A 17,106-nucleotide genomic window follows, 5' to 3' on the forward strand; every position below is an offset into this window, starting at 1 on the left:
AGTGGGTGTAAAAAGAGGAAAATCTCAATGTGTCAGAAAACAAGCAGAGTACCAGATCTTCAAATGAAGGCCTTGTAGGCCTATCCAAAGCTAATGTTTAAATGTAAAAAGTCTGTATACTAGTAATACCTTTAGTCTGTACTGACGGAGATTAGTGTAAAGTCCGTATTGGTCCTACATCTATGTGCTTCTAGCCTACACAAGTCTCATTCAACACTCTCAAATAAAGATCTTTAAAAAGGATTAATCAAAATCTGATATGCAATACCTTGTTAGAGAATGGTAAACATGTCTTGAACAAAGTCAGTAAAATGTGAAAGCATTGTAACTTAACAGAAAACTGTTTAAAACCAAGCACTGGGCACTCCTCCAAGTTTAGACTGTCCCATTTTGTGCATTTTTTCAGCACTGCTTTTGATAGTGTCACCTTTCCTTCAAGCTTATATATCCTTTTTTATATATATGTATATATTTTATATTTTTGTACTTTTTGAACTTTGGGGTAAATATTATGAAGCCAATTGCTGATTTTGTTTTTTTACCCCCTCTATTTTTATCGCTGCAAAACATTGAGTTGTCCCATCTCTCTACAAGGATGGGGGTGGACTGGTGTACAGTGCATCCGGAAAGTATTCGCACCCCTTCACTTTCCCCACATTTTGTTATGTTACAGCCTTATTCCAAAATGGATTAAATTCCTTTTTTTTCTCATCAATCTACATACAATACCCCATAATGACAAAGCGAAAAAGGTTTTGTAGAAATTTTTGCAAATCTATTAAAAATAAAAAAATGAAATATTGCATGTACATAAGTATTCACACCCTTTACTCAGTACTTAGTTGAGGCACCCTTGACAGTGATTACAGCCTCAAGTCTTCTTGGGTATGAAGCTACAAGCTTGGCACACCTATATTTGGGGTATTTCTCCCATTCTTCTCTGCAGATCCTCTCGAGCTCTGTAAGGTTAGACGGGGAGCGTTGCTGCACAGCTATTTTCAGGTCTTTCCAGAGATGTTCAATGGGGTTCAAGTCTGGGCTCTGGCTGGGCCACTCAAGGACATTCACAGACTTGTCCCGAAGCCACTCCTTCGTTGTCTTGGCTGTGTGCTTAGGGTCGTTGTTGTGTTGAAATGTAAACCTTCGCCCCAGTCTGAGGTCCTGAGCGCTCTGGAGCAGGTTTTCCTCAAGATCTCTCTGTACTTTGCTCCATTCATCTTTCCCTCGATCCTGACTAGTCTCCCAGTTCCTGCCGCTGAAGAACATCCCCACAGCATGATGCTGCCACCACCATGCTTCACTGTAGGGATGGTATTAGCAAGGTGATGAGAGGTGCCTGGTTTCCTCCAAACGTGATGTTTGGCATTCAGGCCAAAGAGTTCAATCTTGGTTTTATCAGACCAGAGAATATTGTTTCTCATGGTCTGAGAGTCCTTTAGGTGCTTTCTGGCAAACTCCAAGCGGGCTGTCATGTGCACTGAGCAGAGGCTTCCGTCTGGCCACTCTACCATAAAGGCCTGATTGGTGGAGTGCTGCAGAGATGGTTGTCCTTCTGGAAGGTTCTCCCATCTCCACAGAGGAACGCTGGAGCTCTGTCAGAGTGACCATTGGGTTCTTGGTCACCTCCCTGACCAAGGCCCTTCTCCCCCGATTGCTCAGTTTGGCTGGGCAGCCAGCTCTAGGAAGAGTCCTGGTGGATCCAAACTTCTTCCATTTACGAATGATGGAGACCACTGTGCTCTTCAGGACCTTCAAAGCTGTAGACATTTTTTTGTACCCTTCCCCAGATCTGTGCCTCGATACAATCCTGTCTCGGAGATCCACAGACAATTCCTTTGACTTCATGGCTTGGTTTCTGCTCTGACATGCACTGTCAACAGTGGGACCTTATATAGACAGGTGTGTGCCTTTCCAAATCATGTCCAATCAATTGAATTTACTACGGGTGGACTCCAATCAAGATGTAGAAACATCTCAAGGATGATCAGTGGAAACAGGATGAACCTGAGCTCAATTTTGAGTGTCATAGCAAAGGGTGTGAATACTTATGTACATGCAATATTTCAGTTTTTTATTTTGAATAAATTTGCAAACATTTCTACAAAACCTTTTTCGCTTCGTCATTATGGGGTATTGTGTGTAGAGTGATGAGGGGAAAAAAGGAATTTAATCCATTTTGGAATAAGGCTGTAACATAACAAAATGTGGGGAAAGTGAAGGGGTGTGAATACTTTCCAGATGCACTGTATCTGTTGTGTGTAGTTCACATTAGCCACGCAACAGGCGTCTGTGAACTAAATGCTTCTGTCAAAGTGAATTGCGCTGCGACTGAAATTCAACGCATGGATTGCGATGGTCAAAAGCAATTGTAACTGTTGACTCTTGTTTTTATTTCTGTCTGAATGTCCATTAATTTGCTCTTAAATGGCTCCAGTTAATGGTAATGATCCATATACTGGAGTGGACTCTGGTTTGTGGATCATGCGTGGCATGCCAAGCATCTGGGTATTTGTGCTGCATCGTTGGAACAAATTTACTGTAGATTTGCAATGAAAGTTATATAATTTCAATCAGTCTTTGGTACAACAGCTGTTTAATAATGTTAAAGATTTGATTGTGTCATGACAGTATAACACTACTTTGGTGTTTAACGTGTTTGTTGCACCGATGTTGTGATCCGTTCCTTGAGCTTTTCCTTTACAGACAACTCGCTGGATCGCCACCTCTCACTTGGTGTTCCAGGACCTCATGATTTAAAAATTAAATACTAGCAGCGACGATGGTTGGAAGTGACATTTGGTTTTATTTCCAGAACTAGTCTCACTGTTAGTCCTAGTACTAAATCAATTATAGATAAATCCACTTAACAATTTTTTTTTCTTGAAATGCCCCACCCCCGCCACCCGTTTTTCTCCCCAGTTGTATCCAGCCAATTACCCCACTCTTCTGAGCCGTCCCGGTTGCTGCTCCACTCCCTCTGCCGATCTGGGGAGGGCTGCAGACTACCACATGCCTCCTCCGATACATGTGGAGTCACCAGCCACTTCTTTTCACTTGACATTGACGAGTTTCACCAGGGGTAAGTAACGTGTGGGAGGATCACGCTATTCCCCCAGTTCCCCCTCCTCCCTCGAACAGGTGTCCTGACCGACCAGAGGAGGCGCTAGTGTAGCGACTAGGACACATACCCACATCTGGCTTCCTACCCGCAGACACCCGACCAAGCCGTTCTCTCCATGGTTGCTGTTGACTCGAGCGTTGTCCAGAGTAGACCCAAAGGTTAAAAAAAAAGGTTTGATATCTGTAGCCTATTCCAAAAATTTTCCCAGATTCTGGCAGTTTTAAATCCCAGATGGGGCCACAGTCTATCTAAACTGGGAAGTTTTTTTTTTTTAACCTTTAATGTGAAATGGCAACCTATAAAATTCAAGTGAAAATCAAACTGAAACTTTTTAGGGAAAAAAATAGTAAACGTACAATAACCTGGTTGCAAAAGAGTGCAAACTAATACTCTGATGAAGCACCTTTTGATTTTATCACCGCACTCAAGTCTTCTTGGTTAAGGGTATATCAGCTTGGAACATCTTGACTTGGCAATATTTTCTCATTCTTCTTTGTAAAGACATTCTAGATCCATCAAATTGTGAGGACATCACCTTTGCACAGCTCTCTTCAGGTCACCCCACAGATTTTCTATCAGATTCAGGTCTGGCTGAGCCATTTCAAAATGGTGATTTTCTTTTGGCGAAGTCATTCCTTTGTTTTGATGTATGCATTGGGTCATTGTGCTGATAGGTGAAATTCCTCTTCATCTTTAGCTTTCTAGCAGATGCCTGAAGGTGTTGCACCAAAATCGACTGGTATCTGGATTTATTCATGATTCCTCCACCTTGACTGAAGCCCTAATTCTGGCTGAAGAAAAGCAGTCCCAAAGCATGATGCTGCCACCACCATGCTTCACTGTGGGTATGGTACTCTTGCTGATGCGCTGTGTTGTTTTTGTGCCAAACATACCTTTTGGAAATATGGCGAGAAAGTTCAACCTTGGTGTCATCAGACCATAACACATGTTTTCCACATGGTTTTAGGAGATTGGCTGTATCTTTTTGCAAAATTTAGCCAGGCTTGGATGTCATTTTTTGTGTGAAAAGGTTTCCGTCTTGCCACCCTACCCTATAGCCCAGACATACAGTGGTGCTTGAAAGTTTGTGAACCCTTTAGAATTTTCTATATTTCTGCATAAATATGACATAAAACATCAGATTTTATTTTCGTGTAAAACCCATTTGTTTAATTGGGTTCTCTTTATCTACTTTTAGGACTTGTGTGAAAATCTGATGATGTCTTAGGTCATATTTATGTAGCAATACAGAAAATTCTAAAGGGTTCACAAACTTCCAAGCACTTTGCATGAAGAATACGGGAGCTTGTTGTCACATATATTCCTGCAACTCTTTTAATGTTACCATAGGCCTCTTGGCAGCCTCCCTGACCAGTTTTCTTCTCGTCTTCTAATCAATTTTTTGGAACATCCTGTTTTTGGTAATGTCACTGTTGTGCCATATTTCATCCACTTGTTGATGACTGTGTTCCATGGTATAGCTCAGGGGTCTGTAACCTTTTGGCTGTCCCGTGCCACTTAGCAAAAATAAAAACACCCGAATGCCAGTTCATTTTCGTAATGAGCATTTATCCATTTATGTATTTACTGTTGTTGCTTGTGTCCCTGTCTAGATTCCGCACACCAAAAGATCTGTGCTCCACATACACACAAATTTTTATTTGTGCAAAATGTATGTAAATTAATAGGACACAAAAGAAAATTAATTCGATCTTACTGATTTAGTGTGACCCTTGTTATCGCAATATCTGGTAACCACTGCTAGACGTAGAACGTTGTTTACATCCACACTCCCAAGAGCTATGCTGAATGCCGACGCATCTTTCAATGCAAGAGTTTGCTGGTCCCTTACGTTTCCAGCCTTATAATTTCTTTGATCCTGTTGATGGTCGTGTCTTTGCTTGGTAACCCATCAAATATGACCTGCGAACTGCTGAGGAAAGCCTCCTTTATATACTCTCTATCGGAGAATGGCTTCATGTGTTAAGCAATGCACTGTACGACTTTACAGCTGCCCTCTGTAGCTTGGTTTTTCGCGGCACATCGGGTTGTAAACACGCTTCTTTGCTTCCCGTGTTGGGCCGCTGCCCTCTGGATTGATTCAGCTTTATCACCCTTATCTTTGAAGGTTTACTCATGCCTCGTTTCAAAATGACGTTTTACACGAAGTTCGACACAACATTTTCACAACAGAGAGTACGCACAGCTTGGTCCTTTCATGAAATACATCGGACATTTTTTGTCCAAGATGGCTGAAAGAGGCGAATATTAAACAATATTTCTTCTGCCATCGTCAGTTGTTCTTGACAGACAAAGCAGAAAGCTAGCTAGCTATGCTACGTTATCACTACTGCTGTAATGTTGCGCTCGTGGGCAGATTGGGGGGGGGGGTGATAGACCACGTCAGTTGTGTACACTTTCTTGATCCGGTATATTTGATTTGGCAAATGTCTGTGAATGTTCTCATTCATCCAGGTCATAGTCATCCAAAGGAATTGAATCAAGTGCACCTGGACTTGGTTATATATGCGTGAAGACGTTTCGCCTCTCATCCAAGAGGCTTAATCAGTTCGTGCCTTTCTGACTAGACCAAGCTAGTCTGACTGGCTGGTGATGAAACTCAGATATTTGGCCTCTTTGGAGTCGTTATCAGAGCTGTTGATGTTTGGATAACTATGACCTGGATGAATGAGAACATTCACAGACATGTTGCGGAACAATTTGGGTCTGACACCCTTAAAATAGTGAGGGAATATGAAAGGATGGTTCGGAAGATTGCAGACTACAGAAACCACTTGCGATCTAATCTGAGATGCAGACAACTCGGGCTCATACCCACTAGCCTGCGCCTGTGTACCACAATGAAAGGACATAGAGCAGACAGAATCATAGGGGGGCACAGAATCAACTCCTGAATGAAAGAGTGAGACAGGTCCATTTCACTATTGAAGGGCTGAAGGAGAAATCTGACCAACTACTCCAGCAACTAACATCCCACTTGCCCAGTGCAGTCTTGGAGAGGGTCACTGATTTCACCATGAAAGCCCAACTATCTCAACACCACAAAACCAAAGAAAGGCAGACAAGGAAGTTTCAAAACTTACAGCGATGAACCAACATTACTAACCAAGCAGATATACTTACCTGGAGACAAAAGACAGAATATCCCACACAAAACGAAACACAGAACAGATGGATCAAAAATCTGTCGGACAAGGTACTTACCCAATCAGAGAAGGAGGTCTTAGCCAAAGGACTGAACTTCGCCATGACACCCAAACAACTACCTATAGTTGACCTCATCACATCCACAGAATCAGCTATAAGGAAAAACAATCTAACTGAAACCGAGGCGGAACAGCTTAGGTTAAAGATGTCAGCAGCTCTGTCCAATGCGAAACCTCCTCCTTCCAACCTAACCATGGAGGAAAGGAAAGCCGTAACAGCCCTGAGCAAGGATGAAAACATCACTATCCTTCCAGCAGATAAGGGGAGATGCACAGTGATCCTCAACACAACAGACTACCACGCCAAGATCACGTCATTAGTCAGCAACACCGACACCTATGAACCGCTAAGACGTGATCCAACTTGTGGTTACAAGAGGAGAATAATAGAATACCTACAGAAACTACAGAAAGGAGGAACCATTGACCGGAGAAAATACAACCGTCTCTACCCACAAGATAACATTCCATGCATATAGGACTCCCTAAGATTCATAAAGATGGAGCCCCCCTCAGGCCCATCGTCAGCAGCATAAACTCGGTCACGTACAACATTGCCAAACATATAACCAACATCTTGACCCCTTTCGTGGGCGAAACACCTCACCATATCCAAAACTCCATTGACTTTGTGAACAAGGTCCAAGGCGTAAAACTGGAACCTAATGAAACCATGGTATCCTACGACGTAACCTCGTTATTCACCTGCATCCCAACCATGGAGGCTTTGGAAACCGTGAGGCAACGTTTGCTACGTGACAACACCCTCCACAATAGGACCAACCTCAGCCCAGACCAGATTTGCCAACTACTGGACCTTTGCCTGAACACTACATATTTCCAATTCAGGGGCCAGTTTTACAGACAGAAACATGGCTGTGCAATGGGCTCACCAGTATTTCCCATTGTGGCCAACTTATATATGGAAGAGGTAGAACACAGGGCCCTGAACTCCTTCAGAGGAACACCTCCGAGCCACTGGTTCAGATATGTGGACGACACATGAGTCAAAATCCAAACACAAGAGGTGCAAGCGTTTACCAAACACATCAACTCAGTGGACAAGAACATTAAGTTCACAAGGGAAGATGTAAAGAACAACAGTTTGCCCTTCTTGGACTGTGACGTCTGCATTGGGGAAGACAGGAGATTCCACATTGGGGTTTACAGGAAACCTACACACACAGACCAATATCTACTTTTCGACTCATACCACCCTCTGGAACACAAACTGGGCGTCATCAGAACTCTGCAACACAGAGCTGATAATGTGCCCAGCAGCAATCAGGTCCAACGGAAAGAACACAAACATCTGATTGAAGCTATAAAAACCTGCGGCTACCCCAGTTGGACCTTTGTAAAAACTGCAACACGTTCCAGAAAGACCAACCGGGTGAGTGATGAGGAGAAAAGGAGCAGAAGGAATAACATAGTCATCCCGTATGTTTCTGGGGTCTCCAAGAAACTCAGGAGAATTTTTAACAAACACCGCATCCCGGTATACTTCAAACCCAACAACACACTCCGAAAAAAAACTGGTTCATCCCAAAGACCGTGTACCACACACTCAGAAAAGCAATCTGGCGTATGCTGTACAATTCAATGAGGATTGCACTGACCTATACATAGGAGAAAGCAAACAACCACTACACAAACGGATGGCCCAACACAGAAGGCCAAACTCCTCAGGACAAGACTCAGCAGTCTATCTACACCTAAAGGAGAAGACACACTCCTTTGAGGACAGCAACGTACACATTTTTGACAGGGAAGATAGATGGTTTGAAAGAGGGGTGAAGGAAGCTATCTATGCGAAACTGGAAAAAACCATCCCTCAACAGAGGAGGAGGTCTGCAACACCATCTATCTCCCACTTACAATGCCGTCCTTTCATCTCTACCCAGGAGACTCAAAAGCTTAGCCTCAAAGAACAACAGTCGGTCACTAACTGCTCCAACGACTCATGACCACTGATTGGAGCACTAACGAAGTCAAAACTAACACCTCCAACAACTGTCGTTGCTTAACATTGGAACACAGAAGAGCCATTGACATCAATAGCTCTGATAACGACTGTCGTTGCTAAACATTGGAACCGAAAAGAGCCATTGACATCAATAGCTCTGATAACGACTCCAAAGAGGCTAAATATCTGAGTTCCATCAACAGCCAGTCAGACTAGCTTGGTCTTGTCAGAAAGGCACGAACTGATGAAGCCTCTTGGATGAGAGGCGAAACGTCTTCACGGATATATAACCAAGTCCAGTTGCACTTGATTCAATTCCTTTGGATTGATTTGGCAAAGATTTTACTTCGGATACCCTTCCTGACACAAACCCTACCCATTTATGCAGGCTTGGGACCGGCACTAAGAATGCGCTGGCTAGTGCGTCCTCAGTGACTAGGGAAGAGGAAAAGAGGAAGGCCAAAGAGGAGGTTTATGGATGTGGTGAGGGAGGCAATGCAGGTGGCTGGCATGACAGAGGAAGATACAGAGGACAGGAAGACATGGAAAGAGATGATCCGCTGTGGCGACCCCTAACGGGAGAGAAGCCAAAAGTAGTAGTAGTAGTAGTGTACACTTTCTTGCTGTCAAAAACAATGATACATTTTGAGAGAAATTTATAATTTTAAATCGAATTGTTCATTTAGTTCACCATTGGGCTATATATAAAAAAAAACAATCAAAAAATGTATATTTAAAAAAAATATATTTTTGCTGAATTGTTCCACGTGCCCGTTTTAATGGCCTCACGTGCTACCATGGGCACGCGTGTCATAGGAAATTCTTTTGTACCCCTCTTCTGATCCATACCTTTCAACAATGAGGTCTCGTTCATGCTTTTGCAACTGGGTGCAACCAAGAAGTTCTCAGGAAAATCCTACAGGAACAGCTGAAATTTAAGTGTTAATCACAGTCACTTTAATTGATGACAGGTGTATACTAACTACTATTTATTTGTTTATTTATTCGGATTCCCCCCCCCTCCTTTTCCTCCCCAATTGTACTTGGCCAATTACCTCACTCTTCCGAGCTGTCCTAATCTCTGCTGCACCCCCTCCGCTGATCCGGGGAGGACTGCAGACTACATCTCCTCCGATACATGTGGAGTCGCCAGCCACTTCTTTCCACCTGACAGTAAGAAGTTTCACCAGGAGGACGTAATACATGGGAGGATCACGCTATTCCCCCCCAGGTCCCCCTCCCAACCGAACAGGCGCCCCGACCGACCAGAACACATACTCACATCCGGATTCCCACCCGCAGACACAGCCAATTGTGTTTGTAGGGATTGCCGCCCAAGCCGGAGGTAACACGGGGATCCGAACCGCCGATCCCTGTGCTGGTAGGCAACGGAATAGGCCGCTACGCTACCTGGATGCTACTAACTACTATTTAATATAAGTTTGAAGATGATTGGTTAATTCTGAGCACAGCCACATCCCCAATTATAAAAAGGGTGTGCACACTGATGGAACGAAATTATTTTAAGTTTTGTATTTTTATTTTTTTTCACTTTATTTTTATTGCCTGCAATTTCACGTTAAAGATGGAAAAAGTTCTGACATGATTTATCTTGGTTTCATTTTTTAATTCACAAAAATCTGCCATTTTAAATGGTGTGTGAAGACTTTTTTTATCTTTAATTACTTAAACAAATCAATATATTCAGAGACAGCGACAGAGGTGGGAATTTGAACAAGCTAGTAAGGTCACTGGAGGTCCAGCCATCCATCCATTATCCAAACCGCTTATCCTGCTCTTAGGGTCGTAGGGATGCTGGAGCCTATCCCAGCAGTCATTGGGTGGCAGGCGGGGAGACACCCTGGGCAGGCCGCCTGTCCATCACAGGGCCGAGACACACACACACCTAGGGACAATTTAGTATAGCAGATTCACCTGACCTACATGTCTTTGGACTGTGGGAGGAAACCGGAGCACCCTGAGGAAATCCACGCAGACACGGGGACAACATGCAAAGTTCACACAGAGGACGACCCAGGATGCCCCCAAAGGTTGGACTACCCCGGGGGCTCGAACGCAGAACTTTCTTGCTGTGAGGCGACTGCGCTAACCACTGCGCCACCGTATAGCCTTCAAAAGTGAATACATCCACACCTCACGCATCAATCAAACTGGATTCAAGGTTAAAGCATTCAAAATCTTTTTACAACCCCCCCCCCCCGGAAGTCTCACAAATAGTGAGCATAAGGGAAAACATTACACGTTTAGCGAGAGAGAGAGCGAAAAAATAGCATTTCACATTGAGCCGATAGTGAAAGAGTAGGTGTATGTTTCATGTCTATATCCGAGTTGTAAAGGAAATATTTCAACTTCACAGTCTTCCCTCCAAGCACACAGATATACATGGATAAATGATTGCTTGCATACACAAATGCGCGTGCGCACACACACACACTCCTATTATACAATTCTATTGAGTCCAAACACTAATTTTATCTGCCTTCCAAATGCAGGATTACATGTAGACAGAAACACAAAAAGAATAAATACAATAGTTGGGGGGTGACCATCTAAATTGGAAAGAGTATGTCAAATTAAAAAAAAAGGCCTGTTATTTTAGATGATATTAGTCTTGCAAAAACAGTACTAAGTGAGAGGCAGAAAGTGGGGACGAGAAGGGACAATCCGTTGCTGCCGTGTGCCACCTGAAAATTTAGAAAAGTAGCGGAGTCTTTGTGCTCAGGTCTCTGAGCCCTCTGCTCAGAAGAGAGGAGCTGCTTCTTCTGAGCGAGACGAGGCAATATCATGCTCAGTTTGAGCCAAATGATTTCCCTCAAAGAGAGTGTTACTTTCACACAATGAATGGCTGGTGCAGCGACTGAATTAATCACAGAAGTGTGAATAACAATGAGACATTAATCCATCAGTATATACACCCCAGTGAAACTGAACACAGCACGTCATCATTTCATGTAATTGAAAATCAAACAGGGGAAACAAATGAAGCTTTAGTGAAGATGACAAACTTTTCAAAATAAGGGGGTTTTTTTGCTCTCAACTGCAGCCTTTGAGATGTGTTCAAACAACTTTGAAGGACTCACACATATGCTAATCTCTATTATATACTATCTATCTATTGTAGCAGACTCTGGAAATAATTCACCATAATCGCTTGTGGTTGCTTTAATAAAGTGCTTCCGGGTTGACAGGGTGAACTATGACGATGATTGGTTGGGGTAGCCAGGTTGCTCGGGCTTTTGGTTGTATATGGGGAATAAAAGACACACGCGTTCGTGTAGTCAATGAGAGAAGTTGTCCGTCTCTACTTTCCTTGGGATAAGTGACTTGGATAATGTACACTGCTCAAAAAAATAAAGGGAACACCTAAAAACACAATATAGACCTCGATGAATGAAATATTTCAGCTGAAAATCTTTATTTATTAGACAGAGGAATGTGTTTAGAGCAAAATAACCTAAGAATGATCAGTGGAAATCAAAATCATTAGCCCATTAAGGTCTGGATTCAGAATCATGCTCAAAATCAAAGTGGAAAATGAGAGCATAGGCTGATCCAACTTCTGTGGAAATTCTTCAAGACGATTCAAAATGAGGCTCAGTAGTGTGTGTGGCCTCCACGTGCCTGTATGCACTCCCTACAATGTCTGGGCATGCTCCTGATGAGACGACGGATGGTCTCCTGAGGGATCTCCTCCCAGACCTGGATCAGGGCATCGGTCAACTCCTGGACAGTCTGTGGTGCGACATCGCGTTGGCGGATGGTACGAGACATGATGTCCCAGAGGTGCTCGATTGGATTCAGGTCTGGGGAACGTGCAGGCCAGTCCATAGCATCAATGCCCTCGACATACAGGAACTGCTGACACACTCTGGCCCCATGAGGACAAGCATTGTCATGCATGAGCGGGAACCCAGGGCCCACTGCACCAGCATATGGTCTGATAATGGGTCTGAGGATCTCATCCCGGTACCTAATGGCAGTCATGGTACCTCTGGCTAGCACGTAGAGGTCTGTGCAGCCCTCCAAGGATATGCCTCCCCAGACCATCACTGACCCACCGCCAAACCGGTCATGCTGGAGGATGTTGCAGGCAGCAGAACGTTCTCCACAGCGTCTCCAGACTCTCTCACGTCTGTCACATGTGTTCAGTGTGAACCTGCTCTCATCTGTGAAGAGCACAGGGCGCCAATGGCGAATCTGCCAACCAAGATGTTCTCTGGCAAAGGTCAATCGGGCTGCACGGTGTTGGGCTGTGAGCACAGGCCCCAATTGTGGACGTCGGGCCCTCATACCATCCTCATGCATTCTGTTTCTCACTGTTTGAGCAGAAACCTGCACATTAGTGGCCTGTTGAAGGTCATTTTGTAGGGCTCCGGCAGTGTTCCTCCTGTTCCTCCTTGCACAAAGGACCAGATAGCGGTCCTGCTGCGGGATTGTTGTCCTCCTGCGGCCCCCTTCACGTCTCCTGGTGTACTGGCCTGTCTCCTGGTACCTCCTCCATGCTCTGGACACTGTGCTGGGAGACACATCAAATCTTCTTGCCACAGCACGCATTGATGTGCCATCCTGGATGAGCTGCACTACCTGAGCAACTTTTGTAGGTTGCAGATACCGCCTCATGCCACCTCTAGTGGTGAGGGCACTAGCAAAATGAAAAACTAACCAAAGATCGGCCAGAAAAGATGAGGACAGGCAAATGGTCTGTGGCCACCACCTGCAAATCCATTCCTGTTATAGGGGTTGTCTTGCAAATTGTCTAATTTCCACCTGGTGGAAATTAGACAATTTACCGGAGCGAAAGATGCGGAATGCTTTGGCTGAAATGTTGCCTGGACCTAAAACACCTACATAAAAGTATCGATATTTGTGTATTGAGTGGAGAAATGTTTGACTTGTGTCAACTACTTGTGAAACAATCCGGTTGTAGACATCGTCTCTCAACTCCAACTCCATTCTTGCATCTCAAATTGCTAATTCAACTGTAAACAATGATGGACGTAAGGAAGAGGTAGTCTTCATAGGAAACAGAAGCCAGCAGCTATACCAGAAGCCCCGAAGTTTTGGCTGCTGTCCCCAGAGCTAAATTGTATGATGACAATTTAGCCTCTGGGTTCCGAGATTGCATGCACACACACACACACACACAAAACAAGCAAAAGTATGCATGCATAGTTCTGAATGAGCACATACACAGTATACATGCATGCTGTCCTACCAGTGATGTAAGTCAGTGCATCCCAGGGGATGGTGTGTTCCCGGCAGTAGAGCTTAAGGTTGAGCAAAGCACATTCCCTGTCACTGTCATTGAATTCATAGCGGATGTTCCAGCCCAGCGGACCAAATTTCTTCCGCTCCTACAATACACACACATACAAGTGCGCACAAACAAACTTAAACAAGTGCCAGACCTAGACGTGAACTAACTGCAAGGTGTGCATGGTGTGGGAGACAGACAGACAGATGGCAGACAAAGAGAGAAGAGGCATTTGGAAACAGGGATTGTGCACTGTGTGAGTGTTCATGTGTACCTGAATAATGGCATGGAAGAAGCAGACTCCAAACACCATCTTCCTCCAGTCTTGTCCCAAGATGTGCTCCTCAAAGAAGTCACTGGAGATTTCCATGAAGGCCCGCCGCATATTAGCCCGCAAGCCCTTGGGGGGTTCATTGGTAACCTGGCAAAGAAAACATACAGAAAGCTATGGCACAGTAAGTCAGAAACCAAATACAGCACCCACCATGTCTTAAACTTCATAATGTTTGTTTGAGCATTTTGTAGTTGGCTGACATGGTGCTTGCATATACATTAATTTAGTAGGATGGCAACTTTTTGTCTTGTGTTTGCTGGGCTGTTGGAACTGCGGAAGGTAGCACTCAAAAGCTGGTTAGCATTTGGTTAACAATTTGATAGTGCTATGTCCATAATATCAGTTTCACAACACAATAGTAGCCAGAACGTGTGTTTTTAGAATGGGTGAGACGTGAATGTTTGATCCCTAACAGATTAATTCTGAATCTGATCTGATTCAACCCTGTTTGTGATTTGCTGAGAAAATCAGTTCAAGACCTCAAACAAGCAGCAACCCCTTAGCCTATTGCTGTTAAAACCAGCAGGTGGGCTGTCAGTAATTACACAACGTAATTTAGCAAGCGCAGGGACAACATAATGTGGGGTCGTATATAAAGTATGCATAATGTAGGCGGCAGTCAAAGGATTAGATTGGATTTTTTTTAAAGTGGGCTTGTATGAGGTACTGTCATGGATCCCTTTTGATTCCTCTGCATTCTTACTTCAGCCATTAATTTACTCATGGTTACCAATTCCCATGTCATTCAAGATCTGGCCACTACTTCTTGCCATGCTATCACACCATCACCTTCATCTGGTTTTCCTTGCCCACCTGCAGCTCAATCCCTCATTAGTCCCTCAGCATATATACCGGTACATCTCCACTAGTTGTCTTTGCATTCTGCCAGCATTCTCTACACAATCCCCTTAGGAAGTATTGCCAGTCATGTACCTCAGACAGTTAAATAGAAACTTCTAAAAAGGGCTCTTCATTGTGATTAGTATTCTTTCCTATGGCTATCATCTGTAGAACACAAATAAGTACAGTGTTGAAATATCTCTCTCTCTCTCACACACACACACACACACACACATCTTCCTCTTCACTGAGGTGTGGAGCTGTTCAGTCTGTCCTGAGTTAAATAAGCTTACTCAGGATTGGTGAGCCACACTCCACTATACCACAATGTATAAAACTTTTTTTTTTCCTGAGGATGAGGTTGGGGGGAAAAATCAGTTATAAAAAGCATATATGCTTTTGCAGACCACACACCCTAGCCTCATATATTTTTTTAATCAAATTGAATACTCAGAGCAATTGCTATGTTTTTGCACAAGCACATACCTGTGTTCCTCATGAACTACGATAACTCCAGAAACCACAGCCATGAGTGACTGCAAAAATGTTGCTTGTGGAAATGCAGATTTCATGATTACTTAACTTTTGATTGAATAAATAGGATAACTTTCCTTAAAAGGGAAATTTAATCAGTGAGGTGGTTTATTTAAAATTCAACCTTCAATCCAAGGTAATTCAGTAAGGAGTGTGTGTGTGTGTTTCTTTATATGAACGTGAGTACCTTGACAGAGTTCTGGAGCACGGTGACAGGGAAAACTTTGCTGGGCATGGAGCTGAGAAACAGACGGAAGTTTTCATGGATGGATGTGTCTGAGTGGGGAGACAGCAGAGTGTTATTCAATATTATATCTACCCTAATTCAGTATGCATATTTACAAACCTTCTCAGGAATTCTTACACACAGGCCATGTGCTAGATCCAGCTGTAGCAATAAGAGGTGTCAATGAGTGTGAATGTGTGTGCACACGCAACCATGTGTGTGTTCATCAAGCAATAAGATTTAGCCTGCTTTGCCCTATTCTACACCGAAACTCTGTTAATGTTTCCTGAGTTAACCCACCATAACACTATTCACCCCATATACACACCATCAGAACTTTGGAGCTTGGACTAAGCTATGATATGTGGAGGGCTTTAATATACAAATACACTCTCTCTCTCACACGTACACACACACACACACATACACACACTCCTAAAGCTAGATCTCTCCAGTGCTAATCATAATCATGACCTGGCCTGATCTGTCCCTCTTTGCAAGTCTGTGTTGTTTGTTTGTTTATTTCATTAATTTGTCTGTCTATTTAAATAATAATAATAATAATAATAATGGGTTGCATTTATATAGCACTTTATCTAGACACCCAAAGCACTTCACATTGAATGGGGGGAAACTCACCTCAACTACCACCAATGTGTAGCACCCACTTGAGTGATGCACGGCAGCCATTTTATGCCAGAATGCTCACCACACATCAGCTTGAGGTGGAGGGAGGAATCACTGAGCCAATTACATGGGGGGATGATTAGGTGGCCAGATGGAGAGAACCAGGTTGGGAATTTTGCCAGGACACCAGGGGACCCTGTACTCTTTTAAGTGCCATGCGATCTTTAAAGAGATACTTGCATCAAAATCCGACTTTTCCTGTTGTTAGTCGATGTAAGGAGTATGGATGTGATCGATGAGACAAACGGTAGCCCTAAAATCACATTTATGGCCAGACGCGAGATATCGGCGGTCGAAATCATATTTCTGGTTGGCGAAAATGTGGTAACTTGCCGTGTCACGAATTTCCATTAGCATAGAGGGTGTGTCCATAGAGGGACACTATAAAAGCGGAGACACCCTTTTGGCTCGAAGGAAGACGGCTGTATTGGCTGAGCAATACTCGTGAGGCGAATAGTCAACTTCCACTGAGAAAGAGAAATCGTCTTCCACTTCCACATCCTCAACCTACCAACAATGGTCCGAGGAGGAAGAAACCACAAACCAGTGACAGGGTGTTGGGCATCCAAGGCTCATCGATGCGTGATGACAATGAAGGGTATCCTGTCTGGTCCGAACTGACAGAAGGTCTACTGTGGCACAAGTCACAGAAAATGTTAATGATGTTTATGGGAGGAATGCTCACAACACACAGTGCATTGCAACCTGCTGTGTATGGGGCTGTGTAACCACAGACAAGTCAGAGTGTCCCTGATGACCCCTGTCCACCGTTGAAATCACCTACAATGGGCATGTGAGTGTCAGAACTGGACCTTGGAGCAGTGGAAGAAGGTCACCTGGTCCAATGAGTCTCGTTTAGATCATATGGATGGCCGTGTACGTGTGCACCTTTTACC

At 43.9% G+C, this 17,106-nt stretch overlaps 1 protein-coding gene across 1 annotated transcript in view; it reads right to left on the reverse strand.

Annotated features, from left to right (window-relative positions):
• dnah6 (dynein, axonemal, heavy chain 6) overlaps positions 1–17,106 on the reverse strand; it is a 197,577-nt gene that overhangs the window by 11,249 nt on the left and 169,222 nt on the right. Inside the window, exons 68-70 of the mRNA XM_056280529.1 lie at positions 15,485–15,573; positions 13,864–14,010; positions 13,551–13,689 (exon numbers count right to left, since the gene is read on the reverse strand). Coding sequence (XP_056136504.1) covers positions 13,551–13,689; positions 13,864–14,010; positions 15,485–15,573 — 375 coding nt within the window. The remainder of the gene's footprint in view (positions 1–13,550; positions 13,690–13,863; positions 14,011–15,484; positions 15,574–17,106) is intronic.

Source organism: Lampris incognitus, chromosome 5, assembly GCF_029633865.1.
Source record: "Lampris incognitus isolate fLamInc1 chromosome 5, fLamInc1.hap2, whole genome shotgun sequence".
NCBI classification, from domain to species: domain Eukaryota; kingdom Metazoa; phylum Chordata; class Actinopteri; order Lampriformes; family Lampridae; genus Lampris; species Lampris incognitus.